At 42.3% G+C, this 15,471-nt stretch overlaps 1 protein-coding gene across 2 annotated transcripts in view; it reads right to left on the bottom strand.

The window, feature by feature from the left end:
- Positions 1-3,324: 3,324 nt before the first annotated feature.
- luzp2 (leucine zipper protein 2) overlaps positions 3,325-15,471 on the bottom strand; it is a 317,514-nt gene continuing 305,367 nt past the window's right edge. For both annotated transcript variants that reach the window (XM_088333594.1, XM_088333593.1), the window contains exon 12: positions 3,325-9,878. In XM_088333594.1, the coding sequence (XP_088189720.1) occupies positions 9,768-9,878 (111 nt within the window). In that variant the 3' untranslated portion in view covers positions 3,325-9,767. The remainder of the gene's footprint in view (positions 9,879-15,471) is intronic.

A 15,471-nucleotide genomic window follows, 5' to 3' on the forward strand; every position in this document is an offset into this window, starting at 1 on the left:
GACAGCAGTCTGGCGTGGAATGACAGGAAGCCAGGGCTGACGAGATCAATACCAATAGCACGAGCAGATATCGAACAGACTAGGTCAGGACGGGACAGACAGGATTGCTATCAAAACTTTTTTTAAACAGTACAAACTAGACGGGAACGAATCTGGAGATCGATATAAAACAGGACAAAATAGACGGGAACAATACCGGACAGGAAACACAAGCAGGACACATTTCAAACTGCAATCATTTTTTCTCTTGTGCTTCTCTCAACGTTGTCTAGCAGGTCTGATCCAACCCACGACTGCATGCTTGACACGTCTGGTTAGACAATAGTTAATGGTAGCTGTCGTTAATAATCTGCCTCTTTTAATCTCATTCTTATCTCTCCGGTAGTTTCTGAAGATTGACAAAACTTTGACTCTGGTGAAAGAACTCGAACTGAAAAAAACGGGATAAGACTTCATGCTTGGATTATCACGCTGCTACATCACCTCATCTGTTTTTTTGGACCATTTGAGTCGGCTAACAGGTGAGAAACTATGTGTATAGTGACTGCTCCTCCAAATTGTGAAGAGTCAGTTGAGGTGGCTTGGGCATCTGATAACGCCTTCCTGGGGAGGTATTCCAGGCATGTTCCCCCGGCAGGATGCCCCAGGGATGACCCAGGACACGCTGGAGAGACTACTTCTCTAGGCTGGCCTGGAAAAGCCTCAGGAACCCGCCAGACGAAGTGGCTGGGGATAGGGAGGTCTGGGCTTCCATGCTGAGGCTGCTACCCCCCCCCCCCCCCCCCCCCCCCCCCCGACCAGACCCCGGATAAGCGGAAGATAATGGATGGATGGAGTCAACTAGGATGGAAAATATGTGAACATTTCCAAAGTTATATGAAGATTCCATAGAGCAGAGATAAACACACAAACTGTCATGATTACTGATTCGGGGCACCTGCGGCTGCCCCGTTGACGCCAACAGCCCTGGTCGCTGACTGGCTCCTTGCCACTTTTCAAACCCCCTGGCTCCCTGTTACCGGCGTCAGACCGTCCTGCGAACTTACGCTTTTGCTAGGCAAGCACCGTACCCTCCGACAATCTCCTGCTCTGTTTTCTCCTGCCTGTTACCTGTTGCCGACCTGTTTCTGGACCCGTTTCTGACATGCTCTTCTGTCCTGGGCATTGACCTGTTTTGACCTGTTTCCTGCCTGATACCTGTTGCCGACCACGACCTGTTTTGCCCTGTTTCCTGCCTGATACTTGTTGCCGACCTTTTTTCTGGACTCGATTACCACCCTTGCTCCCCTGTCCCGGCTACCGACCAGCTAACCTGCCACCCACGACTATCCCGGCTCGACACGGAAGTCAAACTTCCGCGTTCCTGCCATCAGCTACCCGTGTCCGACGATCATCGGATGGTGGAAGCAAGCACTGCTCTCTTTTTCAATAATACCGAGTTAAACTAACGCTATTGGGTCCTGTCCCCGTCTCTGACTTGTGAAACAAACACATGCGTACAAACAAAGGAGCAATGAGGCTATAAGAAAACAACCCTGAGCTCCCTAGAAAAAAGTAAACGATGATATTAATCTGACAATTTAAAAAACTGATATTTTTTTTCCTCAGTAAGAACTTTAATAAAAATCTAATCAATCCTGATAATTACAAAGTAAAATGCCTTAATGCCTCAGCAATCTTGGATCATTTGTCACAGTTCCACAGTCATGTTTGCTTCTCTCTCTCGCTCTCTCTCTCTCCCCTCTGTCTTTCCATTGCCTTCTTTGGTCACTTCCTACTTGGCTCTAAATTCCACCCACACCTGGTGTCACTTGTCCTGATTACTATTTAAACACTCCATTTTTGGGGCGCCGTGCTAGTCTGTTGCTCCTTTTGTCATGTTGTAAGCCTTTTTTATCACAGCATTGTTCAGAAGGAATGGCAGGAATCCAGCACCACTCATTATAAAAGGACACTGTGTAGAGAGAGTCCACTCTTTCAAATATCTGGGTGTGCACATCTCCGACGACCTCTCTTGGTCTGCAAACACCAGAGCGGTGGTAGGGAAGGCCCAGCAGTGACTACATTTCCTGAGAGTGCTCAGGAAAAATCATCTAAAACAGCAGCTGCCCTTTTACAAAGCCACAGTGGAGAGCATTCTAACATACTGCATTACGGTGTGGTATGCTGGGTGCACAGCAGCAGATAGGAAAACGCTCCAGAGGGTCATCAAAACAGCCCAGAACATCACCGGTTGCTCTCTGCCCAGTCTAGAGGACATTGCCTGCTCTCGCTACTTTAGCAGAGCAGAAAACTTCATCAAGGACTTTTCTCACCTTGGCCACCACCTCTTTGACCTGCTGGCTTCCGGCAAGTGCTACAGGTCACACAAAACAAAAACAAACAGACTCAGAGACAGTTTCTTCCCCAGAGCCATTACCACCCTAAACACACACCGCCCAAAAAACTGAAAAGTCTCGCAAACACACTATCTCATACGAACGTAAAATGGTACTCATGTCTATGTTTCTTGCACAATGTTGACTGCACTATGTTTACTGCTCACCTTGCACAATGTTGACTATTTTTTTTCACTATGTTGACTATTTTTGAACAAAATGCATATTGCACAAACCCTTACGATACCAACTGTATGTAACATCCTACATGCCGTCATTTCTTTGTGTAAATATTGTGTAAATTATAACTATAACTTTAACCTCCTTGTTTTATAACCTTATCTTCTCTGTTTCTTATCTTCTTGGTTTCTTTACCTCACTGTGAATGTGTGAAACTGGAGTGTCATGCCCAAATTTCGTTGTCACTATATGTTAACCCATTTTGTAACAATGACAATAAACGTATATTAATTTTGTTCTATTTGTTCGCCAGTGTACACAACCCTTGCCCACTTTCCCAACCACGACTGCCGCCTGCCAAACATTTGGACTCTCACCTTCACTGGCTCACCGGTTCTTTCCAATTGAGAGAAATGTCTGGCATTGAATGAGTTAAAATAGGCTCAGGCAACCACTTAACATCATCCCGGATATCAAATCGAATTTTCTAGAAAACTCCAATGACCCACGATATATTTTCAGAACCAGTCTACGGGCTACTCAGGTGTTTTTTTTTTTTTTACCTCTCCTGCCTGGGAAATTCTGTTTAATAAACAGCTGATGCTGCCACCACCATGTTTGACATTGGGGACAGTATTTTCAGCGTGATGTGTCGTGTTAGGTAACAATTTGCATTGATTAGGTTCAATTCCAGTCTCATCTGACCAGAATGTTACTTGTGTCTCCAGTGTGGCTTCTTGCTGTAGACCAAAAAATCCACACCTCATCTTTTTCCCACAAATTACCATTTATTCTTCACAAACGTATTGAAAATTACAGTTCATCGAAAGAACACACAAAGGTCAGAGAACACAGATACATACAGTAGCTAAGAGTTACTACTCAGTGCATGGCACATTCTCAGGGAGACGACCCATTGTGAGTCTTTGGCTCGTTGCCTCTGGAGTGGGAAAGGCAGAAAAGAGTGCAGAGAGAGTCAATGTTGAACAGTTGGCCAGCCAACTTGAGCCTTGATATTCCAAAAATGTAGACGAGTAAATTAACCTACTACTCTGAGTGACAAACGATAGTCTAAGCTTGCTAATAGTTGTAGGATTTCTTTTTTTTTTATGCCTTTTCTTAATTTTTTTATCAAAGCCTAGAATGCACTATACAATTTTGACCATCTCTGAAAAATGCGACAAAATAAGGACTGCGACCGACATCCAGAGAAGAAAATCTTTCGAGGGTTCTCTGACGTCAAATATTTTTCCATTATCAAATGCGATAATCACAGCATGGACATAGACATCGTCGTCACTGGCTCTATCATCAGAGACCATGGCGAATGTAAATTTGGATTCATAACTGAATCCTTCTGATTAATATCCTTAGGTAGGGAATAGTCGGATTAAAATCAGTGTATTGCTGATGTTTGTGTTTGTAAAAACCCCCAAAATACCATTATGGTCGTATTGTGTCTGCTAATAGATCCAAATAATTGGGTTACTTCTTTCAAAATCACGATTCTCGTTGATGTAAACACATTGCGTTTAACATGTATATAACTGGAGCATATACAGTGGTTTGTGAAACTATTTGGCCCCCTTGAACTTTTAGCTGTAGACCTCTGTAGTTCATCCAGAGTGATTATGGGCCTCTTGGCTGCATCTCTGATCAGTTTTCTCCTTGCATGAGCTGAAAGTTTAAGGGGACGTCCCGATCTTGGGAGATTTGCAGTGGTCTGATACCCTTCCATTTCAAAATTAATGCTTGCACAGTGCTCATTGGGATGTTTAAAGCTTGGGAAATCTTTTTGTATCCAAATCCAGCTTTAAACTTCTCCGCAACAGTATCTCGGACCTGCCTGGTGTCTTCCTCGTTCTTCATGATGCTCTCTGCGCTTTAAACTGACCTCTGAGACTTTCACAGTGCAGGTGCATTTATACAGAGACTTGATTACACACAGGTGGATTCCATTTATTATCGTTAGTCATTTAGATCAACACTGAATCATTCAAAGATCCGCACTGAACTTCTGGACAGAGTTTGCTACACTGAAAGTAAAGGGGCTGAATAATCTTGCCCCACTAATTTTCACCCACTTTTTTTATTTGTTAAAAAGGTTTGAAATATCCAATAAAGTGTGTTGCACTTCATGATTGTGTCCCACGTATTGTCGATGCTTCACACGAAATTACACTTTTATAGCTTGATGTTTGAAGTCTGAAATGTGGCAAGTTCTAGGGGGCCAGATCCCAGCCATCTACGGGCAGTGGGCAGGGGACACCCTGAACTGGTTGCCAGCCAATTGCAGGGCACACAGGGACAGACAACTCATTCGCTCATTCACACCTATGGACAATTTGGACCGGCCAATTCACCTGAAATGCATGTTTTTGGAACGTGGGAGGAAACCGGAATGCCCGGAGGAAACCCACGCAAGCACGGGGAGAACATACAAACTCCGCACAGGAAGTCTGGAGCTGGATTTGAACCCACGACAGGTTCCCATGACATGAACTGTGCTGCACAAGCGCTAACCATTTGCCCAAAATATATCTCCTAACTCAAATTTCTTGGAAGTAAAGTAACTCGTATATAGAGGGGCCACTGCCTCCCAGTCCGCTTAAGATGTGACTTCAAGGTTCTCTTACTAACATACACGTTTGCATGGACTTGCGCCCTCTTCTCTCTCCGATTTGGTTTCCCCTTATGTTCCTCCACTCGGAGAATGCCGGTCGACTTGTGGCTCCAAGAGCCAAGAAGAAGTCTGCAGGCTCGAAGGCGTTCTTCATCCGGGCCCTGGTGCTGTGGAATGCACTGCCACCAGGAGATAAGATCTGCAACCTCAGGGGAAGTGTTTAAATCTACTTCTATTCAATATGATTGATATCCACCTCATACTTTTCTTTTCCCGTCCTTTTCTGACTGCCTGGCTGGCGGTGATACGAGGGAGAAAGAGGATTTGAGATGATTTAGTGGACGAGCGTCTGGACCTAAAGCATGTCAACTCCTGCATCGACTAGCAGGCAGAGATGGGAAGCTGCGTCGTTGCTGTTATGGGCTTTTTGAACTATTACAGGCTTGAGGCATTGTTACTCTCATGCACTTTCTGGACAAATGTCAACATATTACCTATTTTCTTTAATTGATGTTCACTATGTTTTGTGTCCTGTTTCCTAAAAACGCAGTAAGAGTAATTGAACATATACTACAGTAATATACTAAATCTATTGCACCTTCGTCATCCTGGCAAGAGGATTACCACTTCTCAAGGTTTCCTGTTTTCCTCATGCTGAGGTTTTGAGTTATTCCTTGCCCGCATGTTGGTTGAAGATCAGGGGATGGTGTAATTGTAACCCTGTGCAGTCCTTTGAGACATCTTGTGATTAAGTACCATCCAAATAAACGTGACTTGACGAACTGTATTATGAAACATCTCGTATGCCGGGTAATCTTGTCATTGGTAAACTGATTATTTTCCAAAAGACAAATTCTGATAGCAATCCGACTATTCCTTGCTTGTAATCATACCCATTTATGTCAAAATCCAATGTTTACCCTAATTACATTGGCAAATCCTTTACAGTGCTTGCAGCAGTATTGCCTCTCCCAAAACAGCCATATATTGCCACATTTTAGACTTCAAACTCCTAGAAAATAATTTTAGGTTTTTAATCTAAGAATTAACAACGTGGGAGACACAACTGTTAAAAGAAACCAAATCTTTTTGACATTTTATATTGTGCCCCCTTTGAGTTACACTTTGTACAATATCATTTTGCTGCGATCACAGCCAAAATAATTTCGGGTATGTCTCTATTAGCTTTGCACATTTTGAAGCAGAAAAAATTGCCAATCCTACCTTACTAAACACCTCAGGTTACCTTAAGGTTTAATAACGAAGCATTTTTCAGATCTTTCACAAAAGAATGGAGGTCTGGACTTTGGCTTTGCCATTCAAACACGTTTAGGCCTATATCGTTTGTGTCGGTATAGGATTTGCCATGTTTAGAGTCGTCCTCTTGGAAGGTGAACCTCCGCCCCAGATCTCTTGCAAACTCCAAAATATTTTCTGCCAAAAATCACCCTGTATTTGGCTGCATTCATTTTCCCGTTAACTTTTACAATCTTCCCAATCCCTGCCTAAGAATAGTAACCCTATAAGATGATGCTGCCACCACCATGTTTGACATTGGGGACAGTATTTTCAGCGTGATGTGTCGTGTTAGGTAACAATTTGCATTCATAAGGTTCCATTTCGGTCTGATCTGACCAGAATGTTACCCGTGTCTCTTGTGTGGCTTCTTGCAAAAGCCAAACTGGCCTCAAGCGTGTTCTTTCAGGAGGGGCTTTCATATTGCCACACTTCCATAAAGGGCAAATTTATGCAGAGTACAACTAAGAGTTGCAATCTGCACAAATTGTCTCAATAGAGCTATTTGTTCCTGCAGGTCATTCAATGTGAGAATGTCACTCTTGGTTGGTTCTCTGATTAGTTTCCTCCCCAATTGGGCCCAAAGTTTGAAGGGACTGCCAGGTCTTGGTAGGTTTGCAGTGGTTTTATGTCTCTTCATTTTTATATTATCGCCCGCACAATGCTCTGGGCGATGTGTAAATATTGCAACGTCTTCCCGCATTCCATTCTTGCTTTACAACTTTTCCACCTGGTGTATTCTCTGGTCTTCATAATGCTGTCTGTTCTCCAGCTTCTTCTTTCACAGACCCCTGAGCCCATTACAGAGCTGGTGCAATCAAATTGAGACTAAATGCACTCCTTTTTGTCATTGTTAGTCATTTAGGTCAATATTGGATCATTAAGAAGTCTTTAGGACTTTCTGAAGCCAATCGGCGATGCTAAGAGAATGCCTACGTTTTTTAGTTGTAAATGTAATATAACATTTGGAACAATTTGGTTCCACTTCACAACTGTGTCTCACATAGTGTTGATTCTTAGAAAATATTTGCAGTTTTTTAGCTTCAGATTCGAAACCTGATATGCGGCAAAATGGGCAAAAGTTCTATGGGGTCAATACCTTCGCCAGGCACTGTAATCTTGGACATGCTTTTCTATTTCCTCTTTCAGTCATTTATTATCAACAACATAAACACCACTACGTGAGTTTAAAGTCACAACACCAACCTGTAACGGACCTCTGCGCTAAAACCCTGAAAACGACTACGTCAAAAGTACTTTCCATCCATCACACGTGTAAACATTCTGAAAATTACCGTAAAAAAACCTTGAACAGGCGAATCATATACTATACAGTGTCCAGACCTTACGTGTGGAAAAGGTTGTTTTTTTTTCTAGAAAAATCACATTAGTAAGCTGAACCCTCACTGAAGAAGAAAACTTAAGTAAACATTAAATGAACAATCATGAAACTTGTTACCAGTACCGTTGCTACCTTCCAAATAAAACTGTTGAATGCATGCCATGTTGTTGTGTTGACATTTCTGCTGTCTTTGCTTTGCGAGCAATGCTGATATTGTGTGTTTAGTTGTGTTTGTGTGTGTCATTGTGGGCATTCTATGAGAGGACGCTTGAGAAGTAAATCATACTTTCGTTCAATTAAAACATCATACTCTTAACACATGCACAACTATACTCTTATAAAGACAGTAGTAGCCATGAATAAACACTGCTATACTGTCACACATACTACTATACTCTCATACACACAGCTACTGTATACTCTCTCACACTAATCATTAAACTCTCTTACTACTATGATCTCACAGGTATTACACGCACTTCTATACTTTCTCTTACACATATTACTGTGTTCTCATATATGCACTACTATGATGTCACACACATGCTACCCAACTTTTTCATATATACCACTACACACTCTTACACACACTACTTTACTCTCATACACACACTTCTATACTCTCTCACACATACCACTATACTCTCATATTTCTGTACTATCTTTCAAACACTACTGTGACACATCACACATACTACGATACTATCTCCCATTCACCTCTACACTCTCTCACATATACCGTACCACTATACACTCTTACACACTCTTACACACTACTTCACTCTTATTCACACACTTCTATACACTCTCACACAAACCACTGTGCTCTCATACTCACACTACTACATTCTCTCTTACACCTATCACTGTACCCTCATACTCACCCTACTACATTCTCTCTTACACGTATCACTGTACTATCATTCATACACTACTGTGATGCCACACATATACTACGATACTATCTCCCAAATACTACTACACTCTCACACATACCACTATACTGGAAGCACTTCCAGTTCAACACCAAACTGTACAACATATCCACACACAGCATGGTAACCAAAAGTACATATTCTCTTACACAAATCATTAAACTCTCTCACCATTATATTCTCTCACAGGTATACACACATTCCTATACGTTATCTTACACATATTACTGTGATCTCATACACACACTTCTATGATGTCACACACAAGCTACCCAAATTTCTCACATATACCACTATACACTCTTACTCACAATACTATACTCTCTCTTACACGTTTAATCACACATTTAATTCTACTATCATTCACACACTCCTGTGATACCACACACATACAACGATACTCCCATACACTACTACTCTCTCACACATACCACTGTACTGGAAACACTTCCAGTTTAACACCAAACTGAACAACATAAGCACACACACCATGGTTACCAAAGGTACCCAGAGTAAAACAACACTGAGAGGTGAGTTGATCATTACATGAGGTGTGAAAAAACCCTATAGTAATAGCAATTGAAATGATGTGTGAGAGATAATAGTAGTGTGTGAGAAGGAGTACAATTGTGCGTGAGAAAGACGTCCATAATAGTCTGTGAGAGTTTCTGTGTGAAAGCATAGTAGTGTGTGTAAAAGAGTATACTAGTAATTGTGAGAGTGTATAGTAGCAGTGTGTGTGAGAGAGTATAATAGTGTGTGATACAGTCTACTGTAGAGTGTGTATGCGAGTATAGAATGGCATAGTAGTGTATAGAAGAGAATAGTTTTTGTGCATGGGTATGACTGTGTCTGTATGAGAAGATAGCTGTGCATGAACGAGCGTAAGATCCTATGTGAGAGCAAGTATGATTTACTTCTCAAACGGCCTCTCATACTTTTTTTGAGTGTGCTCTTGGAAATTTCTTCGCAGGAATGCAGGAGATTTATATTTTTCTTGACGCGCTGTCAGCTCAGTCATGTTTCGGGGCCTTTATCTTGCCGTCGCTTTGGCCTTCGTCCCTGCTGTCGTCCAGGCGCTTTCTGCTGTTTTGCGAGCTTCGGGGCTTCCCTTGGCTTCTTTGCTGTGAGGTTCAAAAGATAAATATCAATCATAAAAGAGAGACCGCCGTATACATGTTTCATTACAGTGGCATATGACTGGACTGAAAGCTACGCGTAATACTCATTAATACTTTAGAACGATGGTCGGACAGGCTTTTTGTACCAGCACGCCAAACGAAAATGGTAAAAGAAAGACAAAATATATAATTGTAGATAAAGCACTACTTATTTTAAAAAATAAAGTTTTTGGGGTGCCATCTTTGTCCCCAATGTCCCTTGTCTGTCTGCTGTAAAAGTACGACTTCAGAAATACTACAACCTAAATATCTAATATAGTGCTGAAAACAGCTAATCTATTATCTTGCTTTGCTTATGAAAATAAAATACAACTGAAATACTGCTAAAATACTACTACAGCAATACTATTATACAGAGCCACTACTACAGAAATAATATAAAATACATCTAAGGTAATATTACAAAATACTAGAAAAATACTTCAAATACACTTCTACGGAAAACTACCACAATATTACTACGATGCATACATACTATAGTAGAAATATTACAGAACTATTAAACGACTACATACCAGTGCTTAAAACAGGGGCCTAAAATACAATTTTGCTTTCATTTTAAAAAGCAAATAAAATAGATGCACGGCTAAAATACTACAAGAATAATACTATAATACAGGAACACTACTGCAGAAAGACTACACAAACACAGCAACATAATGCAGAAATATTTCTAAAATGCTCCCGACCTGTTTCCTGTATCGATCCCCGATCAAAGCTCTGTTCTCCTGTCCCTGCTACCCGTATCCTGCCTGATTCCGTTTCCTGTAACGGTCCCCGATCCAAGCTCTGTTCTCCTGTCCCTGCTACCCGTATTCTGCCTGATTCCATTTCCTGTAATGGTCCCCGATCCAAGCTCTGTTCTCCTGTCCCGGCTACCCGTATCCTGCCTGATTCCGTTTCCTGTAACTATCCCCGATCCAAGCTCTGTTCTCCTGTCCCGGCTACCTGTATCCTGCCTGATTCCGTTTCCTGTAACTATCCCCGATCCAAGCTCTGTTCTCCTGTCCCGGCCACCCATATCCTTCCTGATTTCGTTCCCTGTAACGAGCCCCGATCCAAGCACTGTTCTCCCGTCCCAGCCACCTGTATCCTTTTTCTGTTTCCTGTATCGATCCCGATCCCTGGCTTCCCGCTCGTCCCGCCTACCCGACTTGTTCCGATCTCCGACCAAACTCCATCTCCCATCTTGGCTGCCTGACTTGTTCCAATCTCCGACCACGCTTCGTTTGTGACGGCTTCCCACTCCCCCTGCCTAGCGAGCACCAAATCGCTGTATTTTTCCTCTCGCCCTGACTTCCCCGATCCCTTAATAAAGCTTTGTGTGAAACGTTACGCATTTGGGTCCCCTGTTTGTACCTGTCGTGACCACATCAGACTATTTTTTTCATTTTAAATCTAAACCAAAAAATGAATAAGGAATACAAAATGCATGACATTAACCACCGTGTGGGTTGAAAAATCCATCTACCCTTTGACACAGCAGTTTGCTCACTGTCGACCGTGTTGCAGTTTAAGCTTCACAAAACGATTCTTGCGCCTTCGTCTTGCATCGAACTTAGAGATATATTCCCTGGAATTCAATTTTCATTGGCCTTTTAGCTATTTCAGTCAGTTATCGGCATTTTGAGCTGACATATGTTGTAGCAGTTAAATAACTAGAAAGCATTTCTCCAAAGCCTGGCACCTGTCATACCCTACTTTTGGGAATAGCTTTATTCTTGAAAATGATTTATTTACTGTGTGCCTACGAGTAGCAAAATGGGACTTTAGGCAAGATACACTACAGGAAACAAACATTTTGGGAAATAAATGTGAATCCGAACAAAAAAGTTGACATTATACTCCAGTTAACGGAACTGTAAAATAACTACAGTAGTCCCTCTCTGTATCACAGTTTACTTCTCACAGTTTCAGTAGCGTGGAGGTTTTGAAATGAATCGACTTTATTCTCATTGACATCAACGTATCGTGCGATGTGTTATGCAGCAGATAACAAACAGTACATTTTCTTTCAGGGGCAGGTTGAGGAGGGCTTTGATTGTGTGTGTTGGGTGGGCGTGACTGTGATAAGCTCGTGTATACTGTCAGTCAAACAGCGTTACGGGCGCACAGGTCAATGTGTCAACGCATAGTATTTAAGCGGCTCGTTACATTGAAAATTTTATCAAAATTTATCAATTGAATCGGACTCTGAGGGAAGTCAGATAAAACATCTAGTTGGATCCGGCCATCTGTCTGTCCCTCACCCCCTCATACACCCCCTCCGGAGGAAAACAAAGCCGACAGTACAAACGTTTGCTTTGTTCCTTTATCTCTTTGTTTTCTTTATCCTCACTGTAAAATGTGGACCTGGAGTGCCACGTCCAATTTCGTTGTCACAATATATCAAATGTTGTAACAATGACAATAAAGGTATATTCTATTATATTCTATTCTATTTTATTCTATTCTGTTCTATATGCAGACCACCACTGCGTTGTTATGTTGTCCCTGGATTGTTATGGGGTCAGGGAAGAGACTGAGGCAGCGGCAGGAGAGAAAGCAATAGCGAGGCTGATGGTCCAGGCTACGTGACAACCAGGGTTGGGTAGGGTTACTTTAATTTGATTACTTTCAATTACTTTTGGATTACTCCAATAACAAATATGCTAATAAAAGACAAAATAAACTAAATATGAATGAAATGACCAAATTTTGTGCAGGCTTGGGGAGTAACGGAATACATGAAACGGCAAAAATGATGTTGGCAAGCTGTTTGGATTTATTTTTATTTTGTTTTTGTCGCATTTTATTTTAGTTTTGCCGGAGATCAAACAGATCAAAGCCAGGAGAGAAAGCTTACCACGTGTTGTGAGTCACAATTGTATTCATATTTAGTTTATTTGTCTTTTATTGGCATATTTGATATTGGAGTAATCCAAAAGTAATTGAAAGTAATCAAGTCAAAGTAACTTTACCCAACCCTGTTCTTCATTATGTCCACTTGAAGTTTAAACCTAACCGCTATCTCACCAACCGAAATGTTTGCTACAATGCTTTGAAGAGCTAATCAAATGAGAACCGGAGGCGTGTTCAGGAGAGTAATCAGACATGTAGTCGCTTGTTAATCGCTTGCCGCGCACTGCTGAACGTTTTGTAATCGCTCACTGTGATTGCCTTACTGATCCAAAATGGCCGACGACAGTACAATGGATTTCGTTCTACAGCTTGCTTTGAGCGAGTTGGCTGATATGAGCGACAGTTCGCATATTGACACAGTTAAGGTTATCCTAAACGCAGTGGAAGGGTCATACCTGTCTTGCATTGTTCACAAACATTACCAGGCAATGTAAGACGATATATTACATCGCCAACAGCACTCGTCAGGGTGAGATCCTCCATCTTCTGCACTGTCGACGCCATGTTGGAAATCAAAGTAAGCGGTCTTTCTCCCGTGATTACTCGGGCACGCGAGCGCTCAATAATCACTGGCCGTTCAGAAGCTAGCGATAGCTAGCGATAGCAATCGCTCACTCTCCTGAACACGCCTCAGGACTTGAACCGATCACATCTCCACATGAGGTGACGTTGATATCTCTTGTCTCTCATTGCGTGTTTTTTTTTTAAAAAGAAGATGATAGACCTAACAGTTCTCTTTTCTGTCTATCTATCTACCCAGGTCATATCCCTCGAGAGGGGTGACCGACAGAAAGACAAACACATACACAAAAAGAAAGACAACAAAAAAAGGGAAAACGTAGCAAAAAAAGACCCAATTGCCCAAACACTCAAACAAGTTAAGCACCTCGACACCCAAGTTGGTCATGCTTTCATCCCTCCAGATGAAACGGGACACAAGAAAGCGGCCATGTCACTCGGGTCGGGGTGACACAACATACTCTTCTGTTCCATAGCAGGGCCCGACAGCTTTCACTGGTTTACCCCTACCGTATCATACGGGAGCCCTGCCCATCCCTTAGAACACATCCAAGCATCCCACTATCCTTTCACAACACCTTTCCACTCCTTCCTATCACCAACAAGAGCTCTAGCTTCCACTAGATTTAGACCTCGTTCCTGCAGTGCACTCATAACACCATCCATCCACGTCAATCGCAGCCTTCCTCTTGGTCTCCTTCCATTGACTTCTGCTCTGTAGATCCTCTTTAACATTCGCTCCTCGTGTGTCCAAACCAACCGAGTACTCTCTTATCCACACGCTTGCTCAGTTCCACTACTACTTCAGTTCTGTCTCTCACAATTTTATTTCTCGATCTATCCAATCTTGTCACTCCTGACATAGTCCTGAAACATTTTATCTCAAAAAAAATTAATTTCCTTCTCAAATCTGCGCTCATGCTCCAAGTCTCTGCACCATGCAACACAGTTGACACAATTACACTCTCCAGTTCTCTTTAGATTGAGTCGAATCATTGTGTTTAAAATAGGCTATAATCGTCATGCGTTAGCATTCGTATGAGTCAGAGTGTATGCTAACGATAACTTTCAAAACCAGTTGTTGTCTCTGAAGTCTGCTAGAATTCAGGCCAAGGAAGTAGAAAACAGCATGCCAAAGGTTGCTTCTTTCCTACCAGCAGGCAATACGCTCTTTTACCAGCTGGTTGCAGGAAAAGCAACGGCGGTGTGACTAAAGCCCACCTGCGGCAAGGTTTTAACATCCTCGACCTGAATTTTCCAAGTCTTTTTTGCCCGTGAGCTGTAATAGGGGTGGGCGGACCGATCCAAATATCAATACTATCGATACTAAGCAAGTACTAAAGATGGGTCAATAATTTTGTCCTACGATTGTTCTTTGGAGCAGAGGGCTAAAGGCTAAAATGAGAGACAATTGACACCAATGTTCCCTGTAATTTTCCACGGGTCTGTGCGTTCACACAAAGTCGGTGAGCCACGCTTGAAACAATAGTGAGCAACGGCAATCCCAAGTGTGGCAACTAAATCGTTATCAAACATGTCCAAAACTTGACATCAAGTTACATTTTGCTGAGTTTTCGGCAATGCAAAATTATTTTTCTCTTTTGAATGATTTGACTCATGTATTATTGCAAAGGTTGTACGGCCTACAAACGTCGTTTGTTCTTACAATTCTTTCACAAGATATCCATTTCTTTTTATTTCCTGATATATTTTGTCGCATAATATTAAAATTTTTGGGGGAGACAGGACCCACACGTGTTGCGTTTCTCACAAGTTTTATTGGAAGAAAGGGAAAAGGGTTGCGCCCACGATCCGGTGATTGCTGGACACGGGAAGCAGGTCGCTCTGAACGTAGAAGTGGATCTTCCGTGGCGAGCAATGGCGGTGTCGGGAATGGATACGGGTCAGTAGCAAGGACAGGAGAGAAAAAAGCTGTTCGGGGTCGTAAACCAGGAAAGGAGAGTAGACGTGGTCAGAGACAGAAAGGTCGAAAGTCGGGACGGGAGAATAGACGTGGTCAGGATCAAAAACGGGTCGAAGCCAGGGGACAGACAGGAGCAAAAAACGGGACAGGTGGAAGTCAGGGTCGAAAAAGGCTTGGCTAATGTTAACTGAG

Source organism: Urocampus carinirostris, chromosome 4 (genome assembly GCF_059441175.1).
Source record: "Urocampus carinirostris isolate Australia breed hairy pipefish chromosome 4, RoL_Ucar_1.0, whole genome shotgun sequence".
Lineage (NCBI taxonomy): Eukaryota > Metazoa > Chordata > Actinopteri > Syngnathiformes > Syngnathidae > Urocampus > Urocampus carinirostris.